We start from the raw sequence: 23,344 nt of genomic DNA on the forward strand, positions 1-23,344 counted from the left end.
AAATTTACTTCTTGTCTTAAGAATAGTATTCTGAGCCTATCAGGGAGAATTGAGGTGATTTAGGGCCCTTTTATGGCCACTGGTGGCCCATGAATATTTTTAAAGCTGTCTTACTGGGCTAGGTGCTATAGTCCACTCTTGGGTGAATGCAAAATTTTGCTGCAGAAGAACCTCAGCAGAAGATTTCTTTTTAGCTAAAATGTAATGCAAAACTACACTATAACCAGAGTTTAGTTAGAAAACAGATCTGGTGCAGTTTTTTAAAGATATGAAAATCTAGGTTTTCTGGGTTGCAATGATAGTGAAAACAGAGCAATGGGACTGGTTGATAGCCGGGCCCTCAGCCTCTGCTCTGTTAGCTGCTCAGGGCTGCGCCCTTTGTTTGAAACAGAAACAGTTGTTTTGACCGTTTTCAGTCAATTCTGTCTCTTCCTCTCTCTTTTTCTAGCCAGAATCGGATACTTTCATGTCTCTGTCGAAAAGTGTCACTATTGCTTTTCCCCACCCCCCCAGGGTGTTTTGTGTTTTTTATGAAAGGAGCATTTTCAAAAATGAAAGAAAAAACCAGAAAATGTATCATACTCCCTAACCTCAATAAGACCCATGGCTGATTCCAGTGTATTTGTTGTTGGGGCTAATATATGTCCGTGCTGACTGTTGAATGAGAAGACTGTGCGTGTTCACAGAGTAGAAAATATTACTGGTATGTACTCTGTCACTCTTTCTACAGTTACACATACGCATTTACCTAATTTGAGAGCTGTCATATAACGAATATGAGATTCTCAAGCATTTGGGTTACTGTTGTTTGCAGAGGACTATTATTTAATAGCATCCCTCTCTTCTGCTTCAGTCCTAATTTGAAGAACACGCTTTTTGCAGCACTAAGAAAAATTCCCTGATTCATATTATCCCTATGTACATAAATTTTTAAAAATTCCATTTTTCTTAGGTGCCTGTGCTTTCTTGGCTTTTGTTTTTACCACACTATTTTGCATTTGATTCATGTTTCCTAAGTAAAAACTGCAATACTGTCACTGTAAATCTATTACACTGTCAGCTGAGTTCGAGTCAAGTTTTGGCAGTCAGTGTCATTAATTCTGCTAGTATTGAAAAACTGACAATCAGTCTTTAAAATATGAAGAAGAGATTGAGAATTTTTGTGTGTATTGGATCATTGCCTTCTAATGGTGTCTTTACTTGTGCATTGTCGGTTTGCTATCATTCTGCTAGTTGAGCAGGAGATGGTCTGTTTAAATTTGCTGTGCTTCTAATGAAATGCTGAAGTATGAAAGGAATTTGTCCGTTTGTAGTGATTGTTGCGTGACTGGAGCTCTAACGTTATTCTCAGAGACCTCAATCATAATTTCAGTGTTATGGTTCATGTTTCCTTGATCAGTTAAGACTTTAAGTATATCTGGCTTTGTGTTTACTGTCTTGAGCATGTGATAATCTGTGCTATGGGTGAGCACTATATGCCGTCAAATCATAACAGGCAGTGGTGTGCAGGATGGGGCTGTGACACTGAACTTCCCTCTGCCACGTTTTTGAAGTCCCTCGGCACACTTCTGTCCAGCTCAGGAGAGGGTAGCTTTTGTTTAGGAGCTTTTACCCTTAAATTTAAAAAAAAAAAAAAAAAAAAAAAAAAAAAGGCAAAAAAAACCCCCAACCAGCTGTAATTGCAGTTACGGACTCCAAACTTCATCCTTCAATTCCTCACAGAAGTCTTATCTTGTGGAATGATGAAAATGTGGGACTGTCAGGCACCTCACAAGGCTGGACGATTATTTTCTGTCACAGGAATGACCATGCCTTGAAACATTTGTGACATGTTTTTAAATCTGTTCTTGAAGACCTCTTCTGAAGGTCTGATACCCCTAATATCTGTAATAACCCAGTTATCCAGCTTCTAGACACTTGTTGCTGGTCTGGTCCTTAGCAGAAAAAAAGAGCTGTTGGTTTCCATTTTCTTGTAAAAACCTCTTACTTACCTTGGAGTGCAACCGTGCCCTTACCAATATTGTGCTGTGTCACTAAACAAATCTAATTCCCAGTGTGAGATTAGACTTTTTGATCAAAAGATGGTTCCATGGGGTTTAAAACCTGTGAATCGGTCAACAGAAACATGACATGAGATTGTGTTCCGAACATCAGTTTTTGTCATTTACTGTGAAATCTGTTTCTGAAGGAAGAGGAGATGGAGGACAAGTATGGACATAACCACACTACAGTAACCAAAAGCCCAGAAACAGAGAAATAACATAGCTTATGCAGACTTGTATAGACTGTAAGGGAGGCTTTAAATAGCAAAACAGTTCTGAGATATGAGTAGCAAGTTGTGTGTCGTGCACTGAGCAGCACCGTGTTGCAGCCAGTGTCTGGAAGAAAAGAAAGTCCAGTTAATTCACAAAATCTGCTCATGGCTTGGCTGTTTTCAACCTTCCAAAAAAAGAATCTTTGTAGTACTAGTGGTTAGCTAAAGGAGGTTAGCTTTGTTGGGAGCATTATTGTTAAAAGGTTTGTCGCTTATGGCATCTGTTGCTACCAAGGCGCTTTCTTTTTTCAAGATGAAGTCAGCATATGAAGGCCGAGTGTCACATTTCTGTTGCTGCTTGAGGTTGAGCTCCTGATTTATGAGGTTAGTATGGAATATGCTTCATATAACAAGAATTGCTCCTTGACATGTGGTTCCACTGTGAAAAGGGATTGGAAAAGATGGCACATACTCTATATGCGTTTTTTAAAATAGTTCTTCCATTAGTGACAGAAGTTTGCGTTCAGTGAGCTATATTGGTCTTGCAGTGGAAGCCAAGTCTGTTGGCTTGTGCTCTGATTAACACACAAAGAGAATTCCTACCAATATGATGGGTTCAAAAGCGGTGTGTGAACTAAAAGGGGATCCAGCTTGATTTATATTCCAAAGGTTTGCTTGCAGGGCTGGTCGCGATTCTTTTTTAAAATGAAAACCAACCTCCTGAAAATAAGTTCTACAAATCTTTGAGGGACTGAAAACACCAAACTTTTAAAGCTATCTTTCTGAGTAGAGCCATCTTTTGAGAGAAATTGGAAGTTTTAATACACAGTGTAGAGCTTTTATTGAAAATTAAATTACCTATCTAGTTGGCTTTGTTCTTTGGAATTAATTTATAACGTTGCTACCTTTTGCCTTGAGACAACTTGATATGGCAAGTATATACACTGGAAAACTGTACCACTGCAACAGCTTAAAAATAATGATTAACTTTAGGCTTTATCTAGTTAAGATCAAGCTCTGGATTGAATTCTCTTAGTGTGTTGACAGCTGAAGATTTATGTCTTCCAGCTATATTCCTGTTGCAGAGTTGGCAGAAGTGACCTCTCCAAAGAAGGTCTGTGTTACGAATTTTGCTCTGTTTACATTATTGCCATAAGGGTCGCAATGAAGTACAGTACATTAAAGCTAATATATCACCTGCTGACAGTGGACTTATCGCAGTGGTACCTCTTTCCCTCTCCCAGAGTTGAAAAAATGCAAACGTTAAGAGTCTAATGAACAGAAAAGGAAAGTTAAGTTAAATAATGGTTTTCAAGAGCTCTAGCATTAATGTCAGGTCCCTGCCTGCGCCGTGTTTCTCTGTCTCGCTAAATGGTTACATAATTTTTTCTTCCGTGAAGTTACTGTGAAAATATGTCTTTGCCAGATAAATGCTACTAAGGGATAGAAAGTGCAGGGAAAAAAAAAGCCATTGCGTTTATCCAAGGTCTGTGGAATCCGTTGTGAGAAAGGAGGTGGCTCAGGATGGGAAAGAGTGACATTCGGGTTCGATAGGCAGCGAAGGAAACAGTACCACAGGCTTCTCCAGGGGAAGCACAGTGGGACGCCGGTGTGAGGAGCAGGACATGAGATACCCTCCTGTTTCTCAGAACGCCATGTTATGTACATGCCACATACAGAATGGGTCCCTCAGCCCTCACTGTCAGTGAGATGATGTTACTTATGATTTGCTTTCTCTTCCAAATATTCACTCAAAAATATAAATACAGCCATTGTTCTACATGCATCAATATGTACATAGATTGAAAATGTGCTTTGAAATCTCTCAACAGGGTGCTTCCCAGGTATCCTTTCAGGATGGGGAGATGAACCTTACTGGACCCACAGAACTTTTGTTGGCTCAGAGGGCCCGGCTCCCTGCCAGGTAGGAAAATCATCTGTTTGGTGCTGACTCAAGTGTGGTTTATCAACATGCAAGACAAGACTGACTTCTCATTCCAGCTGCACCTGCGAATCTGCATTGTGTTCATCATCATCACGATCTCTTCCTTCTTGTCCCTTTCCCATCCTAAAAACGCACTCAATTCATATACTGAAGCACATATTTGTGCGTGACAGTCTTTTACCCTTGTTGATGAATATCAAGCATTTTATTGTGGTGGTGGTGAAATATGTGGCTAAGGGGGAAATATGCTACCATTGTATAGTCAGCTTTTTTGCTTTCTACTCAGTCCTGCAGATATTTAATATCTTAAGGTAGAGGGTGTTCTTAGGTAGTATATCAATATCAGGTAGTATATATATCTATATTAGTATATATTAGGTAGTGTGTGTATATATATATATATCAATAAGTAACCAGTCAACTGAACCATATAATCCTAAAATGATCTTTTTCAGTTAAAATGCCACCTCAGCTGCATAGTTGAAACAAGAGGAAACTAGGTGTTCTTAAGAGATTTAATAATGAGCTTCAGGGTTTATTGTTCCTGAAATCACAGGGAAATTTCTAAGTGTCTGAAATGAAATGAAAAAAAAATTTTGCAGGTTACATTTGTTACACCAAAATGAACAAGTCAGGCTCCAAATACAGTGTCACAAAGTAGGTCAGTCAGATCCTCCGTGGTGGTAATAGAGGATTTGACCTGGCAAATTTAGAGCAAAATGTTTCCATGCTGCTATTCTCCTGTCCCACCATAAGCTTAAATTTCAGTTTTGACTGGTTATTCAGGTTGTGCTGCAGTCACCTTTTTGTGCAGGCAAAGGAATTAAGCTTTTGTCCAGTATGTTGTGTTTGTTGCAGAACTGTAGTGGTATCATAGCACGTTGTATAATAAAATTAAGAAGTGTTATATGGCAAACTTCTGCATGACAGGTAAAATGTCTAAAATTAATTTGTTTCGATTTTGATGATAGCAAATAATAATTTGCTGTAATTTTGCAGCTTATAGTTGTGTGTCAAAACAGTATAAAATAAAAACCATAAAATAAACAGTATCTGCATGCCTTAATCTTAAAGCATTTATCCTTATAAACACCTGAGAAAAACCAAGTGTTAATATTCCCATTTTACCTACATGGGGTCTGGGAAAGAGGCCTGAAGTTGTATACCCAAAGCCTGTGGGGAAGTTTGCAAGAGCAGGGACTCTAACCTTGGTGGTGTTCTGGGCCATGCCAGGATTTTGATAGAAGGATCACCTTTCCTTTTAGAGCATGTCAAAAATTAGTCTTTTCCATGCAAGAGAGTTAATTTCTTAGTTTTTCTCGTTCTTTGAGTCATCATTTCATTTCTTCTAGGAGAGATTTTTTTTGTCTTGGTAAGGTTGTGCTTTTCAACTCATCTGTTTGTTTGCTTCTTTCCTCCCTCTTGGAGGCCTCCTTGTCACCTACTTTGTATGCCATTTTGTAGTTTTTTCTCTTGCCTGCTGGTACTGATATATATTTTTAGAATGGTCTCATTCTGAAAAGGAACTGGAGTGCTCTTCCAGCTTTCTCTGCACCTGCCAGGCCTCTAAGTTACACACTAGCTGATTAGCCTTCATCATGCAGGTATAGAACTTCGTCAGTTTGGTTGCTAATGCTTATTTTCTCTTTATGGAATGTTGCTATAGACTTCTACAGCTTGTTTCACCTGAGGTAATTATTATGCATCACCAAATACATGCACTTATTTGTCTCTTGATCCGTTAATTTGTCATGGGGATTAATCAAACTCTGTGCATGCTATGCTCATATTTGCTGATGTCCTTATGCTTTTACTAGGGTGTTTTAGAGCATCTGAGTCCTCTTAGGAATTTTCTCAGAGCACATTATTGTTTATCAAGCTAAACAAGTTATTGTTTGAATTTGAGATTCTTCAGAAGAACGTTGTGATAGTCATTTGCTTTTCATCTTCATAACCTGATTTTGGTGGCTATTGGAAACGTTGACAATGAGAAAGACCTCTATGATACTTTTCAGAGGTATTCAGTTTTCTGCAATGACCAGCTCTCTTCTGGCATGTCACAAAACAGTGGATAATTCAAGCCTAGATTTCGGTAGATCTCTCAGTTTTTTTGTTGAATCCTGCAAACTGTGTTGGTGGAGGAGGATGCAAGGAAAAGTGATAAAGAATATAGATTGAGGCCCACTCAGCTGATCCCTGAGCATCAGAGTGTTGAACAGACAGGGAACAGAGGGAAAACTGGCCAGAACAAGGTATTCCCAAGAACCTTTCTGCATTGGTTGTAATTTTTTTGGAGATAAAATGAATTGTCTTAGTCTGGATTGAGACTAATGTATTAAGGAGAAACGTTGTCCAAAAAAACCCCCAAAACAAACCAACACCAAAACAAAGAGAAAGGAGTAGTGTTTCTTTAAATGCAGATTCACAGTAAAATAATTACCAAATATACCTTACTTGTGCTTCCTGTGTCCTGAGGAGAGTTTTAAAAACACTCTTTTGCCAGTAAGTGTGGAGATGGGCAGTATAAGAGTTTTTTCCTCAAAATTGTAGATTATATGCAAGTATTTGTAATCAATTCCAATTTCTTCAAACAGTGAACTTAGAGGACTTCAGAACCCATTATGTTGTAAAACAAAGTTAGTTGGTATTTCTGTGAAATCCACCAGAATTTCAGAAGTCAAAGAATTTAAATTTTAAGGCTACTCCGTGCTATGAATAAAGAAGAAACCCACGATTGTTCCTGCTGCTTTCACTAGAAAAATATTCCTTCCTGTCACTGAGTTTGATAATCATTATGACCTATAGCACTTAAGCAAAATAGCAGCTAGTCACCTACGAAAATTATCTGAGCACTAACCTGGAAGAGGTCAGTGTCCCTTCTCTAACTCCAGCCAATAATGGGTATTTCAGAGGGAAGGAGAAAAAAAACAACCATGATTAATATTTTATGATTGTGAAGCCTGGTCAGTTGAAGTTAAAGGCTTCAGACTTGGCTTGTTTTATATTCCTCACTCAAGTAGGAAAACTGTTCCATTTGAGGAAAATAAGTGAACTGATTTAAGTAGGTAAAATTAGTTGCATGTTGAGTAAATGAAATGAGTGGCAGTGGGAAGGATTTTTAGCTCCTCCATTCAGAAGCTAATAGGAAGGAAGTTTCTTTGCCTGGATTCCCTTAAAACATTTCACTGTAAAAGCACTGGGAAACTTTTCAGGACTGTATCACTCAGGAGTCTGAAAATTTAAATTTAACCTTTTGAGACTTGAACTTTGCTGGAAGAGAGATTTGAAACATTGGGATGTTGGCATGCTTTTTAATGGAATAAATAAGGACAGGACTAATGGCAATCTTCTTGTAATTTCTGAAGGTGGATTTCTTATTTTGGATTTGCTAGTAAAGATGATGTTCAGAATAAGGGAAGCCAAGCTAATGCCATCAGTGTATAAAATCTGGTGGTTTTCCTTGCTTCCTTTCATGTTCTGGACTAGGATTGAAAGATTTTTAAGGTAACAGCAGGATCTTGATACTCTACAGAAGTCAGGTAGAAGTTTGTCACAACCTTTAATATTGAATCCCTTATCACACTATACGTAGTAATACTGTTTTTGAAAACCTTGCTTTTCTTTTCTTAGTAAAAATGACTGTGTTAAGGAAGAGTAAACACGAGTCTGCTTGGAAGTGGATGTTTAGCTTAATAGCAGTGGATTAGTTGGAACTCAAAGGGTAATTTATGCATGGATAATTCATTACGTGTTTTCATTATATTCTGTTTTGCTGTCTTCCCACTTCTTTCTAGCAGAGGTCAGGGTCAGTTCCTTGGTTTAAGCACTATAGATACATAATTAAAGCGTAACTGCAGTGTTTTTTCCTTCTCCGTATTTAACTTTTTTTTTAACCTTCTGTGTCTTTCATTAGTCTAACAACGCAGAAGTGGAACAACTTGATTTAAAGAAAAAAAGGCACAAAAACCTGGTGCCTGCAGCTTGTCTGGTTTCTCTCTAAACCTTTATACAGTTAACCTCATGAGAACTAACTAATTTTAGTGGGGAAAAAAATCTGGATTACAGTAGCATCTTTACTTTTTTTTTAGTAGGAGCATTTTAGTTAGGAGCATTGGTTACCTCTTCAAATCTGAAACTGGAAGATTCTGACAGCATTTCATAGTAAATATTTAAGCTTGTGGATAGTTTGTTTAGTTTTGTGTAGAACGAAGCAGCTGAAATGTGCCCATTGCTTCTAAAGCAGAGTGAGCAGTTTCCTTAACTGTGCCTGCAAAGCTCTGTCTTGACTCTGCAGGTTCAGTTGCTTTCTTCTCTCCTTGCAGGGTGCTCTCCATCCCTGTTTAGATACTGCTCAGATTTTCGTTGTTGAGTGTATTCACACTCTTTAACCTCTTGAGCTTCAGTTTCTTCTTCAGGGCTTTCAAGACATTTTCATCAGTGCTTTGAGCATCTAGTTTAAAAGATGGAAGGAAAAATGTGGAAAAGGGGTAGGAGGTGGGTGGGAAATGCGCTGGCAGCTTTAGTTGAGCCGGATACTCTGGAAGCCTGTCTGGAAGAATGGCTACAAATACTTCATCATCAGCAACAGTACTGTTTTAAGATGTGAAAGAAATACACGGACAGAGTCATCACCCTCATTATTTGGATAAATCTGGGCATGCTTCCTCTTTAGAATTCCCTTTAGTAACTTGTAGGCCTGTGCTCCCTCCCAGATGTCAGCACCCCTTGTTCATGGATGCTCTCCTCCCCTGGAATGGCATCATTGGTCAGTGGGGCTGGAGGTGCAAGTGAAGAACAAGCAATGAGGTGTAGCCCAGTACCTTCATCTGTGAGCTCTCTGCATCTGTGTCTCGTTTCTTTTGCCTTTTACTTGGCTGTGGTCAATAAAAACACCACAAAGCATGTCAGAATATCAGCTGTGCTTTTCTGTTTGCAAGGGAAATATTGACATCCTGTGCTAAAAGATTTTTTTCAGATACAGTAATTTACTAATCTGTACCTTTTCTTAAAAACATATGAGGAATTCAATGATGTATTCAAAGGTTTTTGCTTCGTTATATTGTGCCTGGGTTGAAGACTTACATGCAAGTGTTGAATAAGACTAAAATGGCAAAAGAATATGCCATTGGAATGATAAATACTTGATCTGTGTTTACTCAGGCAGTATGTTCTTGTGACAGATACATGATGACAAGTTTTGCCCGGTAACCCATGCAGAAAGCAGCTTTTTCCAAGGCACTGTCTTCAGTATGTTGCAAAACAATTAGTTTGCTTTAGGCCGCATCTACTGCATTCTCCAAGAGAAATCCTACCAAGGTTCTCCTAGCATTTGTAATTCGGGAAGGTCAAAGCGCTTTAGCGAACCAAGTCCTGCTGCAAAACTCCAAAAATGTTTATTTCTGGAGAGAGGTCCCTTTTAAGCATCTGTGTGCTCAGTGGTTGAGATTGGTTCTGTAGTATTCTTGGATAGTTTGTAGAGAAGCTTTTGGCTAACAGATCTTTTTCCATGGCATAACTAACAAACTGCTAATTCTTGATACAGTTTTCAGGAGAGGGAGCTATAGCATTCAACAGCAAGGGGACTGCCAATCCGAAGATCAGACTGATTCACCACTCAATGTGCAGCACTCCATTTAAATTTTGCTTTCCGTGCTACAAATGGACTGCTGAGCATGCTCACTACACAAATGTGTACATCTTCTCTATCTCTGTCTTTGCTAAGCTGTACTCATCACCATTTTTAAAAATATGCATGGCGAGCCTTCCTGACAAATGTGATAGACTGTAAAGAATCTGGCAGAAATCAATAAACCTCAAGCAATGAAGAATTTAAATAGTAAATAATGACAGCTTCTTCAGGTTAAAAATCAATAGTACAACACTGAATGTGGTCTTGGATGCCACAATCAGGTCATGCTAGGCAGGTCTTGTCCCTCTCTTCACTGAGGCCTCTGAAGCACCTTTACTGCAGCGGTGGGAAGGGAGATGCCGGCATGCATTTGAAGAAGCTTGTGTGCCATGTTTCTAGTTGTGGGGAGCCCTGCAGTTCAGATAAATGTCACTGACATAAATACTTTTTAAAAGTTCACTTATTTTGATTGCTCTAAGAACATATCTGTACGTATTCCATAGAAATGGAGTTGCAAACTCAGCGAGGACAGTATTTTCTGAGGTAGGAGCTCTGTCGGAGCTCTGTCTGCTCCTTGAAGAACATGCAGGAGATACTAGCAGTGTGGCACACTGAGGCACCCTTTGGGCATCGCTGACCGATGCTCCCAGCCTCTCCCCCGCAGCTAGCAGTTGGACTCCAGGTCTTTCATGCTGACTTGGTAGGCCAGACTAATTTTTTCTTTTACTGCAAAATGTATTTAAGATGTATAGGGGAGATATAAAATAGGAATAGGCCGCTACTAGATTACTGACTTTTAGAATTATTTTTTTCCTGTTTTGGGTGTTTGTTTGTTTGTTTTTAAAACATGTTGAATATTGCAGAAAATCCATAAATTATCCTCTCTGTTGTCAATACCACAGCTATCAACTAGCAGTGGAAAGCCATCCTGCATTCTCCCACCCCCTTCCTCCAGTTTTTTAACTTGACTGTCAAATTAAAGAGTCCCGGCACCTTGGTGTCCCTTGTGCCTGTCGAGTTTAGTTATTAGTATTTTTAAAGCTCATCCTGTTTAGGATCTCATTCCCCCTTGCCCTGTTGCCGAATACTGTCTCCAGTATAGTGTAAACAGTAAGCCAGTGTGGAAAAGTACGCTGCTGGAATTCAGCTGTTCTTGTGGGCAGATTAAACTTGCTGGAAGATGGATAGCATGAATGAAGGATGTCAAGTTTTTCTGAGTCTTTGAGGTTCCTAAAGCAAAAAAAAACCCCCAAATCCCAGATATCCTACTTTTAATTTTTTAACTGTCAGGCTTTCATAGGTATAATATAAAAAGAATGGCCTCAAAGATCTGTTAACGGCGTTGTGAAGGGCAGTTTTCTTCTCAGATGTAAGTAAGAATCACATTTGTTTGAGAATGAAAAGTCATTCTGACTCATAGATTTTTGATTAAAAATATGATTCTAAAGTACTTTGTATAGAGTGAGCTCTTAGTATAGATATTTAGTGCTTTAGTACATCTGTAACTTCTAGGATGTAGCACAATGTTTTTAAAAGTAATACACAACATACGTGTTGGCTGTTGTTCTCACAAAGAAATCTATTTTTCATAGTGTGTAGTTTTCGTGTTAGATTTAAAAATAAACTTGTATGTTTTCTTTGGCTTTGAGCCTACTTATAACTGTAAGTGCGTTCATTTAATATGACAGTTAACCTGTCTATTGTGATAGCCCTGAAAAAAATTCCTGCTCTATTTTACAGTTACTTGGGAAGACAACTCTTCCCTGGGGTACTTGAGCAGCACGGGGTTATCTGGGGACAACTGTAACTTATTACATTTTCCCTGTACGTATGAAAGCCCATTCACTAGTTTCAGTTATTTTCTGGATCTGGCTACTTATTTGCTCATATGTTTTGATTCTGTAGAAGTTCAAAAGACAATAAAAGTAGCCCTCTAATTTATTTTTTTTGTCTGTTAAGAGAATTGGAGGAAGTAGAAGATGGAACTGAAAGAAGAGTTAATTTCCTATGCATGCATGTTTGAGTTTTTGGTAACCACCCTGATTAACTTTTCTGACCAATTTCATTAGGAAAAATGTTTTCTAAAAATACCTACAGGAAGATTTTGTCAGGATTTCCCTGTTTGATTCATGAAGAGAGGGGAGTACAGGAAAAAAAAATCAGCAAATAGAAATCCCTGTTGATCGTGTGTGTGTGTTATAAATACAGTAACATGAAAATCTGTTATGTTGGGATCAGCGGGGTTTGTTGTTCAGGGTCTGTCCATTTCTTTTTTCTGGAATATAAATTCATTGCAGTGTCAGCTTTTCTGGAAGAATAATTTCCACAAAAACCCCTCCCCAAAACTCCCAACAAACAAACGCCACCCAGCCCCACAAACTCCAAAACCAAAAGAAAATGATGTAACTTATTTCACAGTCGTCTTCCATATTTAGCTGACCAAGCTAAGAATTATTGTATCTAAGGCAAGTTGCTTCTGATTAATCGTTATGCAACTGGGTAAAGGTTCGTAACAAAAAAAATTAATAAATGTTCCTGCATTATTAGGAAGCAATGCCAGAATTTGTGTAAGACCATTTGCAGTACTTGTCCTCCTTGAGAGAGCACTTAGCTGTGCCATGTGTTTTTATGTGGCATCTGATCTGATGTAACTGTGTGTTTTCACTTCAGGGGTGGTCACAGATTCCTCCCTTATACCTGTGCATTTCTTCTTGCATCAAATCAAACGATCATAAGACCATGGGTCAGTGAGATCGGGCGACTCATTCCAGAGGAAGTTGTTGTACTAGGAAAAAAATCATTTGGGGGCTTGGTCATTTTTCTCATCTTGCAAACGGGCATCCTCTAGATCTGTTGTATGGTTTTTGGAGAAAGGTCAGAAGTCTCTTTCTCAACAGCAGCCTGCACTTGCATCAGTTAGACTGAGTCTTTAACTCATGGCAGTATATAAAGTGGCCGTTTGGTTCAGTTTTACATGTTCTGTAAACACTATAGGATTGGCATGCAAGCATAGAGCTTCTTATAGCTTGAATATATTGTTCTAATATAAATGGAAATACCCAATAGAAGTCCACTGGCACTAATGCTGAGTGTCGATGGTGTTCGGTACGACTTGAAGGGTGGAAGTGCTACAGAAGGTGTAGACTAGCACAGAAAGTAGGAACATGATCAGCTAGAATACAGACCTTACTCATTTCTCTCTTTCTTTTTTTTTCCCCCCACTTTGACGTTCTAGCCAATTCAAGTACTTTCCTTTTCAAATTATGACCACCCAGAATAGAGTTCAGGTCACTGTAAGGCTGGCAGTGTAAAATACTCAATAGGAAATGAAACAGCACGTAGCCGTGAAACAGCAAAAATCTGTCAGAGATAATAAAGAGGTTTTTGATAATGGTGTTTGAGGAGGAGAACTTCCTGATAAAATGAGCTGAGTTGCACTTTTCATTAGAGTCTGTTTTGTTCTTTGTTTGTCAGTGAGTTTGCATGCAACTGAGGGCAGAAATAAGGATATTTAAATATAATTTGACTAATTTGCTTATTGGCTTGATGTCCTTAATGTGTGATCTTCATGTTTATAATGTGTCCCCGTGGGGAAATTGACTGAAGCAGCTCATGTGAAGCTTAAATTAAGAACACGTAGAATAGAATAACTTTTTTTTTTTTTTTTTTTTTTAAATGAAGTCTCTCCTGACTTAAAAGCTTATTCTTTAATATTCTGGTTAATTTACTTAGGGATTGATTTAGGAAAATGTCCAGTAGTTGGTGTCTTTCCCTTTCAAAGTACACAAATCCTAATCTAAACAAAATTAAAGAATTTGATAGCCATTTTACATTTCATCGTACTTTTATGTATAAGTGTGCTCTGAGTCTAATGTTTTTTCTGTCATTTCTTCTGTCTGATCAATCAGGAATTTGTTTTTAGCATAGAGAGTTCTGTGAAGTCACATATGAGATGTGTTTTCCCTGTGCTTTCTTTTTTTTTTTTTTAGTGAAATGACAAAAACGGTGGAGATTTCTGGGGAAGGTGGACCCTTGGGAATACACGTAGTGCCCTTTTTTTCATCTTTGAGTGGACGGTAAGCTATTTTCTGCGTTGCTCGAGGAGTTTATTAATGAAAGAATTTCAGTTGTGGCTCTCTTAAAATACTATTTCACTATAAGGAAAAGAAATGCTTAAAAGAAAATGGGCACTTGAGTCTATGACACTGTCTTCCATTACCGAAATATTTACTAGTCTAAGTTACATATAAGACAATACCAACCCCTTTGTTCATGTATGTCCTTTTAATTGCCTCTGGTTTTATTCTCTGAATGGTAAACTAGACTCTTTGTAGAATTATGTAATAGTGAAGGTTTGGGAGCTAGGGGGTTGACTGGGTTTTGTGGTGTTGGGTTGGGTTTGTGGGTGTGGGGGTTGGTTTTGGGTCGTGCATGGGGTTTTTTGTTTGGGTTTGTTGTTGGGTGTTTTTTTTTCCCCAATTGGATTTCTCTGCATGGGCCCTTCTTTAATGACATATCAGACAAGAAAAGTAAAAAAAAATTGCTTGCTTGGTCATGCCTTGCATTTTTTTTCAGGCCACCGTTCAGATTTGGTTGTATAGCATTTATAAAAATATGCACTATACCATGAACCTTTCTTTGTCACAATACAATTACTTTAATTATAAATGATTTAACATAGTCTCTTGAGATCACAAAAACCTATTATAGCAGCATGCTCATATTGATGCACTATAGTTAAAACTGTGTCAGCATTTTCATTACAACTGTTTTTCAAGCTATATAACTCAGATGTTAAAATAAATAAATAAATAAATAAATTAGAAATTCTAGGCTCAAATTTGACATACAGAGGCTTAGCCAGAGTGTTAATTTGACGCTGGCAGCCCTGAATAAGAGATGGGAAATTGTCAGTGCCATAAATGACACTACTTTATAGTAAAATGGTGCCTGTAACACAAAGACAATTATTGCAAAAGTAAAAATTTTATAGTTCTTAAATGTTTTATTATTTGTCAACTTGCATGTAGGACAGAGAACTTGACAGTTTAAATTGCATTGTAAAAGTCTGTGTGTGTAAGTGTTTTCTCAGCAAGATCTGAGTTTGTAAGTGGACCCAAATTCATTCAGAGTGTTTAGTTTGTCAAAAGGGAAAATTATGTCCACCTGCTGCCTGGAAAAAATGCGTCACTGTCTCAAGGAGAAAGTTGGTCTTCGATGGGAAGTGTAGGAGGTCTGAGTTGTGTCCTTGGCTTTGCAAGCTGCCTGTTTGTCTCGAGAAAGGCACTTGTATTTGTTACCGCATCATGAAATGCAGACAATAGTTCTTTGTCATAGCCATGCCATAAAGGTTGTAGTGTGTACACTGTATTTCAAGATCATTAGGTAAAAAAATGTAATGAAATGGTAAGCTTTTAAAAATCAGTGATTATTGTGACTGTAGTACAGTTCTGTACTGTAGTTATTGCTGTGTTGGATGCAGAGTTTAAAGATCTCCATGAAGAAAAAGTGGAGTTCCTCGTTCTGTGTTGCGTGCGTCTTACTATGTCCTTATTTACAAATGCTTTTGGAAATCCCTCGGAGAAAAGAGGTTTTTTGACAGCCAGGCTACTTGTTTAGACAGCTGTCTTTTAATTTTAATGACCCTTGGCAGAACCATACTGATATCTTTGCAAAAGCACTAGTGTGACTTAAATCGCTTGTCCCTTTTATTTAATCAAGCCTGAGACTAGCGTATAAATTTTAACTCATCATAACATGAGAAAGTACAGGAGAGCATCTTTTATGTCTGTTAATGACAAGATACAATTTATGGGGGCACATAGGCCATGACTAACTTGGTCTGGTATTTCAATTGTAAAGTTATTTTCTAATAAGGTAATTCTGGCTTTAGCCTGGTGCTGCTGCAGAGCAAAATTTTTCTAGAGGTAGTTAAAACATTGCATTAATTCACAAAATCTTAGTTTATACAGGAACTACAAAACTAATGGAAATAATTTTTCCCCTTTCTTTTTGCACCTAGATATCATTAAAAAGGGAAATTAAAATTTAATAGTGCATTAAAACAATGCTAAAATTGAGGCTATGGTAAAAAGTAATGGAGCAATGAATTTAAGCTGCCACAGCGTACGTAACTCAAGTCACTCATTCAGGTACCACAGGCCAGAGAACGAGTTTCAGGCAAGTGGGCAATCGTATTGCCTCATGTGAATGCGGCATCTAAACACAACCAGATTAGTGAGGATCATAGAATTGACTTAATTCATCATTTCTTTTATTTCTCTACTTTTACTGGTTTGCATCTTAATGTAATCATATTTCATTAGTTCTTAGCAGTTAGTTTTCTGATTGCCACTAGTTGGATGTTTGTCATCAGTAGGGCTGCAGCCCCTCACCAGCACTCTCCCTTTGAGTCCTTTAGTGAAGGGTGACACAGGATGCAAGATAATCTTCATGCGATAGATTGAATCATTTTTTTTCTGAGATGTCTTAAAGAAGTAATGTTCAGTAGAAACCACGTTTTCACTTAAAGTACATTCATGTGACATAAATATAAATTTTTAAATCTTATTATACAGTAAATCTAAAATCAAATACAAGGTGAATATAGCGTCATTTGAAATAGTTAATGGCATGCTGTGAATCTGATGAATGGACTTAAGTATGAGGGGCAGTCATGAATCTGAGAAAAAATACAGAACTTTTGTGATTGGAGTGCTGGCATGTTGGAAATTGCATGTTAATATTTTATGCAGTATAACCAATGGAAAATGGTCTCTAAAGGTCGTCTGTCTGGTGCTGGTGTGGTATGGAAATCTAGTGGATAAAACTTGATTATGAAAGGTCTTCACAAACAGGTAGTTGTCAGGTTTTTCGGACATTATACTGGTATCTTTGTATATATCTATGTTGGGTTGTGGTCTGCAATACGGTAGGTCGGAAATAGCCTAGTGCTCCCAGCAGAGTTAGCCACACTGGAATTTTGCATCACCCACGTTTGTTCACTTAACCCATTATCAGAAGTTTCCGTGCCGCACCTCAGTTTTCAATTAGCACATAACCTGGTAACAAACAGCTTAGGTTTTGATGTTCTGCTGCTCTCCTGCCACATAAATAAATAGTATTGCTGTGATGTGTCGAAATGAGGGGCTTTAGAAATGGAAAAGTTTCAGAGACTTTTCAAATGTAGAAATAGTGGTTATTTTTTATTTTTTTTGTCTTATTCTAGCTTTTTATAGTCGAGTTAGAAAATTACTTTTAATCTGTTTGTGCTTTTCTTTGGAGCAATGTAATCTTACTTAGTGGAGACAAATAATTGCATAAGCTACATTCAAATTCTTAACTGGATGGGGTGTTTTCCTCTGTTTCTCCAAGTATGACCTACAGGACTTAATGCTTCCTGAAGTTCTAGCAATTATAGCATTAGTGTCCAGCATTTTTTCTTGGTGTTTCTTGCAATCCTCTCCTTGTCAGTTAAAGAGTGAGCTAGAAATCCTTTCTCTAGCTTAAGGACTTCATAATGGTCTATCTCATCTCACACACAGTAGAGATTAATATCTATTTTTAGTTGCTATAAATTCATACCAGCAGAATAAAGGATAGTTTTCACTTTTTTGGGTTTTTTTCTTTCCCTTTTAGGATGCTGGGACTCTTCATCCGTGGTATTGAAGAAAATAGCAGATCTAGGCGTGATGGGCTGTTCCATGAAAATGAATGCATTGTGAAGATTAACCATGTGGACCTTACAGATAAAACCTTTGCACAGTAAGTGCTGGTTTACTGATACTTTTAACTATCCAGGATTTTATACAATGCTGTGTTTATTAAGTGATTAATGCAAAGGGATTCATATGTATTTCAGATAAAATGCCTATAAAATAGATACCTGGCAGAAACTTTGTAATTTTCTTTCTGAAACCTCCAAATAAGGTGAAATTTGAGGAGAGGAATCTTCTTGAAGTCTTAGTGAACATATTGTGCTTACCTAATTTAAATAGCTTTAAGGTTTTTTTAATAGTTATCTTCACTTTCTAATTCTTCTGTTATTTTTTCCATATTTTCTTTGTAATTTGTTCCTCGTAAGGCCTTCAGAATGAGTCAGCATCACAGCATGTTTTTCGATGTTGTTTTGCAAATGAAATAAGTTTGGGTTTGTGTGCTGTAGCTTTTTGAGCATTTAATTTTTTAAAAATACTAGTACTGTCAAACTATAATTAGTTGAGCTAAATGGTAAATCTCACCTTTTATGACTTTTATTAGAAATCTGTTGACATTTATTATCTATCTCAAATTGCTTTAAGTAACAGGTTGCTTTGATCGTCTGTGAATTAATGTGACATTGTTGCACAAAAGAATAGCCTCTCAAATTTCACAGATATTTGCTGTAGTAATTAAATAGTAATTTGTTTTTACTTTTAATCCATATGTTTAGACAGCTGAGTGATTGTTTATAACAAAAATCTATTGAGATCTCAAGGGAGTTGAGGCTTAACTTTCTAAACAGTAATCCAAATGTTCAAGGTTTCTACTAAAATCAAATAAGTAATTTCACTGTTAGGGATAAATATTTGCAAAATAGGTTTTCATAAAATCAGTGTAGTTCTATAGTAGGTATTACCTTGCTTCTGAGGCTGTGCTTTTTTGCTTCATGATAGGTTTTTGAGTTACTGTTTTCTTAATGTTTGGTGGTAAATATATTCTGTTGTGATATAGTCCATGCCATTCTCTTCCACCCATGGCAAGTTCCTACATAAGATACCAACTTTATCGGAACATAAGTGTTGGTATCATATTAAAATGTTTGTTGCCTCACCTGTGCAGTTTTTGTAATGAAGCTGTATCCTTCTCAAATGAGATTTTGCATGAACCAAAACCTCTCTTTTCAAAATGGTAGGTGGTCTTTTCTTTACAAATTTGTCATCTCCTTTCTGTTCTCTTCAGAATGCAACTAAATCTCCAGAGGCTTTAAGCCCATGAGATGTCTGTGGAGTGGAGGACTCTGCGTATTTTTCTGTAAGGTCACTTAGTTAGAAATATTGCTGTAAACTTTCCAGTTCTCCATCAGGCTTCCCTTCAAAATGAGAAATACAGGACACTTTGCTTCTCCAAGTTTGTGTAAAGTTTTGGGAGTTGGAAGGGATATTTACAAAGACAATTGTTAGTTTAGAGAGGCCAGTCTTGTTAAAAGATCTGTCTGTCTTGGAGAATGAAAGAGAGAAAGTGACTAAAAGTGATTCAGAGCAGGGCCCAGTTTAGTTGGCCTAATTCACCTTGTGTTACAATAACAAGTGGTGTGGTTGCAGTGGATCGAAGGAGAAAAACGGTGGGCAGTGCGGACTGGGGGGAGTATTTTGGACAAGCTCTAGCCTGGTCCCGTGTCCTGTCATGTTGTTCTCCCGAATTGCCTTCCAGGATAGCTGTCTGCATCATCTCTCTTCCCTGGCTGTTGAGAATGGCTAAAGAAAGCAGCTTTCCGGGTTGAAACTAATTTCAGTGAATACGCCTTTTAGTTTTCATCTGGCCTGACATAGCTGTACTAATCTGACAATCCCGGTTACAGAAACGCAGTAATTGTAATGGATGTGATGAAGTATTGTCCTGATGACTATTGACCCAGAAATAGTCATCAGATTGTCCTTTGAGAGGAAAATCTGTTTGCTAGTTTCAAATTGACGTTTCTTCATAACCCTTGTAAAAGCTGTTTTAACACTTAGCAGAGACTGTTACATACTGTCTCTTTCTGTTTTCAGCAGAGACTTTCTAGTATTGCTCCTGATGATTGCTGCTTCTGCAGCTGTAATAGCAGCAGCCTACTTTCTGTATTCCCATGTTTATAATAGTTTTATGTATTGGGACCGTTGGTCTGCTTTTTCATTTGCTGTTAATCTATTCAATTACATTCTGTTGTGTTGCAGAGTTTCTAGCACCTCTTTTAATTGACTCCCTTATTTCTTTAAAGTATGCGTTTGGGGGTCTCAAGAAATGTAAATTTCTCCATCCATTATTTTTCTCTTTGAAGTGCAGCCAGTTATTTTGCCCCTGAAGACTGCATCTAGGCTTTCCCACAGGATGTCTTGCGTTATTTCCACTATTTTTTGTTTGAAGGAGATCTTATATTTTCCCTTTCATATATTTAAAATATTCATCTCCTGAAACTGAGTTATTAAATTACCTTGTAACATGGCCAAGTGGCTACTTGCAAGGATGAAGATGGGGTGTGAAAGAAATGTGCTTAAGACTTTACATCCTCATGCTGGGAGCATGCCATGGTTTCTACGATCAGGGTAAGGTCTATCCTTGAAAATCTTCACGGGCTGTAGGTGACCAGGTAACCTATAAGCCCTGCAGACACACTGGGATGGTGCTATTACAGTTCTGAAACCTAACCCGTGAGAGTGGTGCTGGAAGAATACCTTCCCATAACACTCTCCCTGCTACCTATCTTTTCCAAGTTTGAGGTTTCTGTTCTGGCAGTGTCTCCTGTCAATGAACGTGGTTATTCTGACTCTTGGTGCATTTGCACTCAGTGTGGCCAAGATGGTTCTTTCCCACAGCGTATCCATTGGGACTGCCCCCTGACTTCAGTGTCTTCATGCTGCAAAAAAACCTCTTGAAACAGCCCCTCCCCTCCCTGCAGCTGCGAGGTGGAGGTACTCTGTAGCTCTCTTGATCTGGGAAAGCAGTAGGTGTATATTCAAGATGTTAACGTTTGCAGTGGCTTCCTTTCTGTATCAATGTCAAAACCTGTTATTTTGGAAGTACTTTCAACAATGGCTCTTGTTGCATAACTGAGTGTAAATCCAAACCCAAGTCTTACCCAGCGAAATACTGACTTTGCCTGACTGACAAACACACTACAGAAAAGTGGGAGATATGTAAATTCTTTTCAAAAAGACACCATGATTTATTTAGAAATTTATTTGGCCATTATTTTGTTCCCCTCTTGACCCAGTTCTGCTAAGCAGAAGTTCTTGATTTTTTCGTTCTCAAAATATGCTTCAGCTACTACTTCTGTTTGTCTTCTGCAGTATGGAAGAAAATCATTTGAGTTCTTCAGAAGCTAGGAGAGGAAAGCGTAGAAAGAGAGAAGTCTCCTTCGTTCCTTTAGCATCTAGGGTTCGTAAAATGTCTTGATTGACCAAATCTACATGTTATTCAAAACGGAGGGAAAGCTTTATGAACAGTTGCTTTGGCCAACTTGTCTTAATTGCCTCGCAATGCTTGGGAACCCAAACACTGTGTTGTTACCATGTTAATTGGTTTAAGGGGAGTAGTTTTCACTAAATGCTCTGACACGGTTTCTGGTGTTGCAGTTGAGCACATCTGTAAAGACATTGATTAAGTAAAGTCCACATATCCACCTTATCAAGAGGTTACTGTCTGAGAGATGTGAGTAATACCTACCTATTCGTTTATCCGTTTATGTAGAAACACACAAATAGTTGCACCTTTTGCTCTCGCTGTTTTTTTTTCTGATGTCTATATATCCCATATCATTATCCTTTTCTGTTGCACCATTTGCAGTCACAATATTTCTTCTGAAGATGTCCATATATCCCATACCTTCATCCTTTTTTTATTGGTGTGGAATCAGCCAGCAGTTGCATTAGGGATGATGAAGGAATCTAAGGGGCAGTTAATCTGTAGTCGCGGAAAAAAATGGAGTCTTGAGCTTGCTCATAGTAGATGTATCCACCAGAGCAATCGGTCATAAGTGCTCAGTGTGCCTCTATGCCAACAAGAAAATATGTAACAGGCAAAGACTTGAAGAAAGTAGCAAGCTATAACTTCAGGAGTCTTTTGATGAGCTTTTGCCATCAGACCTTCCCTTCCTGATGTGCTACATGAAGAATTGTGTTCATTAGTTTATTCTGGCTGATATGTTTTCATAGCAGCCTAACAATCCTGACAGATGTGCTGTTCCTACTTGAAATATAAGGAAATGCTGCAGTTTAGAAGTCTTATTTCATGTGTACTTTTTTAGAAAAGGGACCCTGTAAATGTTGAAGGTAAGGTGGTTTTTCACATTCAGGATAAATTTTTGTCTTATTCTCTGTAAACAACTCCAAACTTTGCCCAAATTTTCCAGTTTGTTATGTGAATTTTCATACCTTTCTTTTAAAGGGCTCAGGACATCTTCCGTCAGGCAATGAAATTTCAAAGTGTCATCTTGGAAGTTCTTCCTCCATATAATCGAGAACAATACGAGAAGTCTGCTATTGCTCCCCTTTGTCTTCTGGATAATGAAGAAGGAGTTCCAAAAACAAAGATCCCACCTCCAGTTCATCCAAAACCTGCTCTGAAAACGATTAACCTTTCTGGAGCAGGCAGCTTGGAGGCAGGTGTACAGGCAACACTACAACAAGCTAAAAGCCCCAACCTCCCACGTCTGGGTAGAAAGTCATCTTCTCCCTCACTGTCTCCCCTTATGGGTTTTGGCAATAAAAAAAATGCAAAAAAAATAAAGATAGACCTAAAAAAAGGTAAGTCTTCTGGAGATGATATGATTAATTCTGTATCATGTTCTCTATATTGATACCTTAGCTTTTAAATAAACTAGTGACATTAAAAGTACAGGAAAGTTATTTACGGTATAGAAGTTCCAAGACTTCCAAAAGGTAAAAGAATATTCTAAAAGGTAAAGGAATGTTAACAGTAATGTTCTCAACAGTCAGCTTTCTCGTAAATTGTGGATGTGTGTTATCTAGACTTGCTGATTTAAAAAATCCCGATTACTGATTTATGTGGAAGGTATTTCATTAGCAACATGTGATATTAAGAGATGATTCAGCCTTTTTGCAAGTATAGAATAAAAATTTGAATTGTCTGCTGGTAACCTTTGTTATTTATATTCATTTGTGCAAACTGACCAGCACTGTTATGACATTCTTTTAAAGGTATGTTTAAAAACATGCACTGCTCTATTTCATGTTGTCTAGGAAGTTGACCACAAATTTACCTGTCTTTCCCTTTTTTATTTTCTACAAACATGCTAGGATGACTCACATGAGTGCTGCAATGGATGGCTATAAACTCTTCAGAAGGGATAGGCAAGGAAGGAGAGGTGGTGGGATAGCCCTGTATGTTAGGGAGTGTTTTGATTGTCTAGAGCTTAATGATGGTGACAATAGGGTTGAGTCTTCACGGGTAAGAATCAGGGAGAAGGCCAACAAGGCAGATATCATGGTGGGAGTTTGTTATAGACCACCCAACCAGGATGAAGACGCAGACTAAATAGGCACATGGGAGAAGTCTCACAATCGCTAGCCCTTGCTCTCATAGGGGACTTCAACTTAGCAGATATCTGCTGGAAATACAATAGAGTGGAGAGGAAACAGTCTAGGAGGTTCCTGGAGTGTGTGGAAGGTAACTTCCTGACACAGCTGGTGAGTTGAGCCGACTAGGGAAGGTGCCCCGCTGGACCTGTTGTTTGTGAATAGAGAAGGACTTGTGAGTGATGTGACGGTTGGAGGTTGTCTTGGGCATAGCAACCACAAAATTATAGTTTTTGATTCTT

General features: G+C 38.1%; 1 protein-coding gene across 4 annotated transcripts in view; it reads left to right on the forward strand.

Annotated features, from left to right (window-relative positions):
• Positions 1 to 23,344, forward strand: part of PARD3B (par-3 family cell polarity regulator beta) — a 426,608-nt gene that overhangs the window by 179,907 nt on the left and 223,357 nt on the right. For all 4 annotated transcript variants that reach the window (XM_054210091.1, XM_054210094.1, XM_054210092.1 and 1 more), the window contains 4 exons: positions 4,087 to 4,178; positions 13,818 to 13,904; positions 17,467 to 17,592; positions 21,952 to 22,310. In XM_054210091.1, the coding sequence (XP_054066066.1) occupies positions 4,087 to 4,178; positions 13,818 to 13,904; positions 17,467 to 17,592; positions 21,952 to 22,310 (664 nt within the window). The remainder of the gene's footprint in view (positions 1 to 4,086; positions 4,179 to 13,817; positions 13,905 to 17,466; positions 17,593 to 21,951; positions 22,311 to 23,344) is intronic.

Source organism: Rissa tridactyla, chromosome 7, assembly GCF_028500815.1.
Source record: "Rissa tridactyla isolate bRisTri1 chromosome 7, bRisTri1.patW.cur.20221130, whole genome shotgun sequence".
Lineage (NCBI taxonomy): Eukaryota > Metazoa > Chordata > Aves > Charadriiformes > Laridae > Rissa > Rissa tridactyla.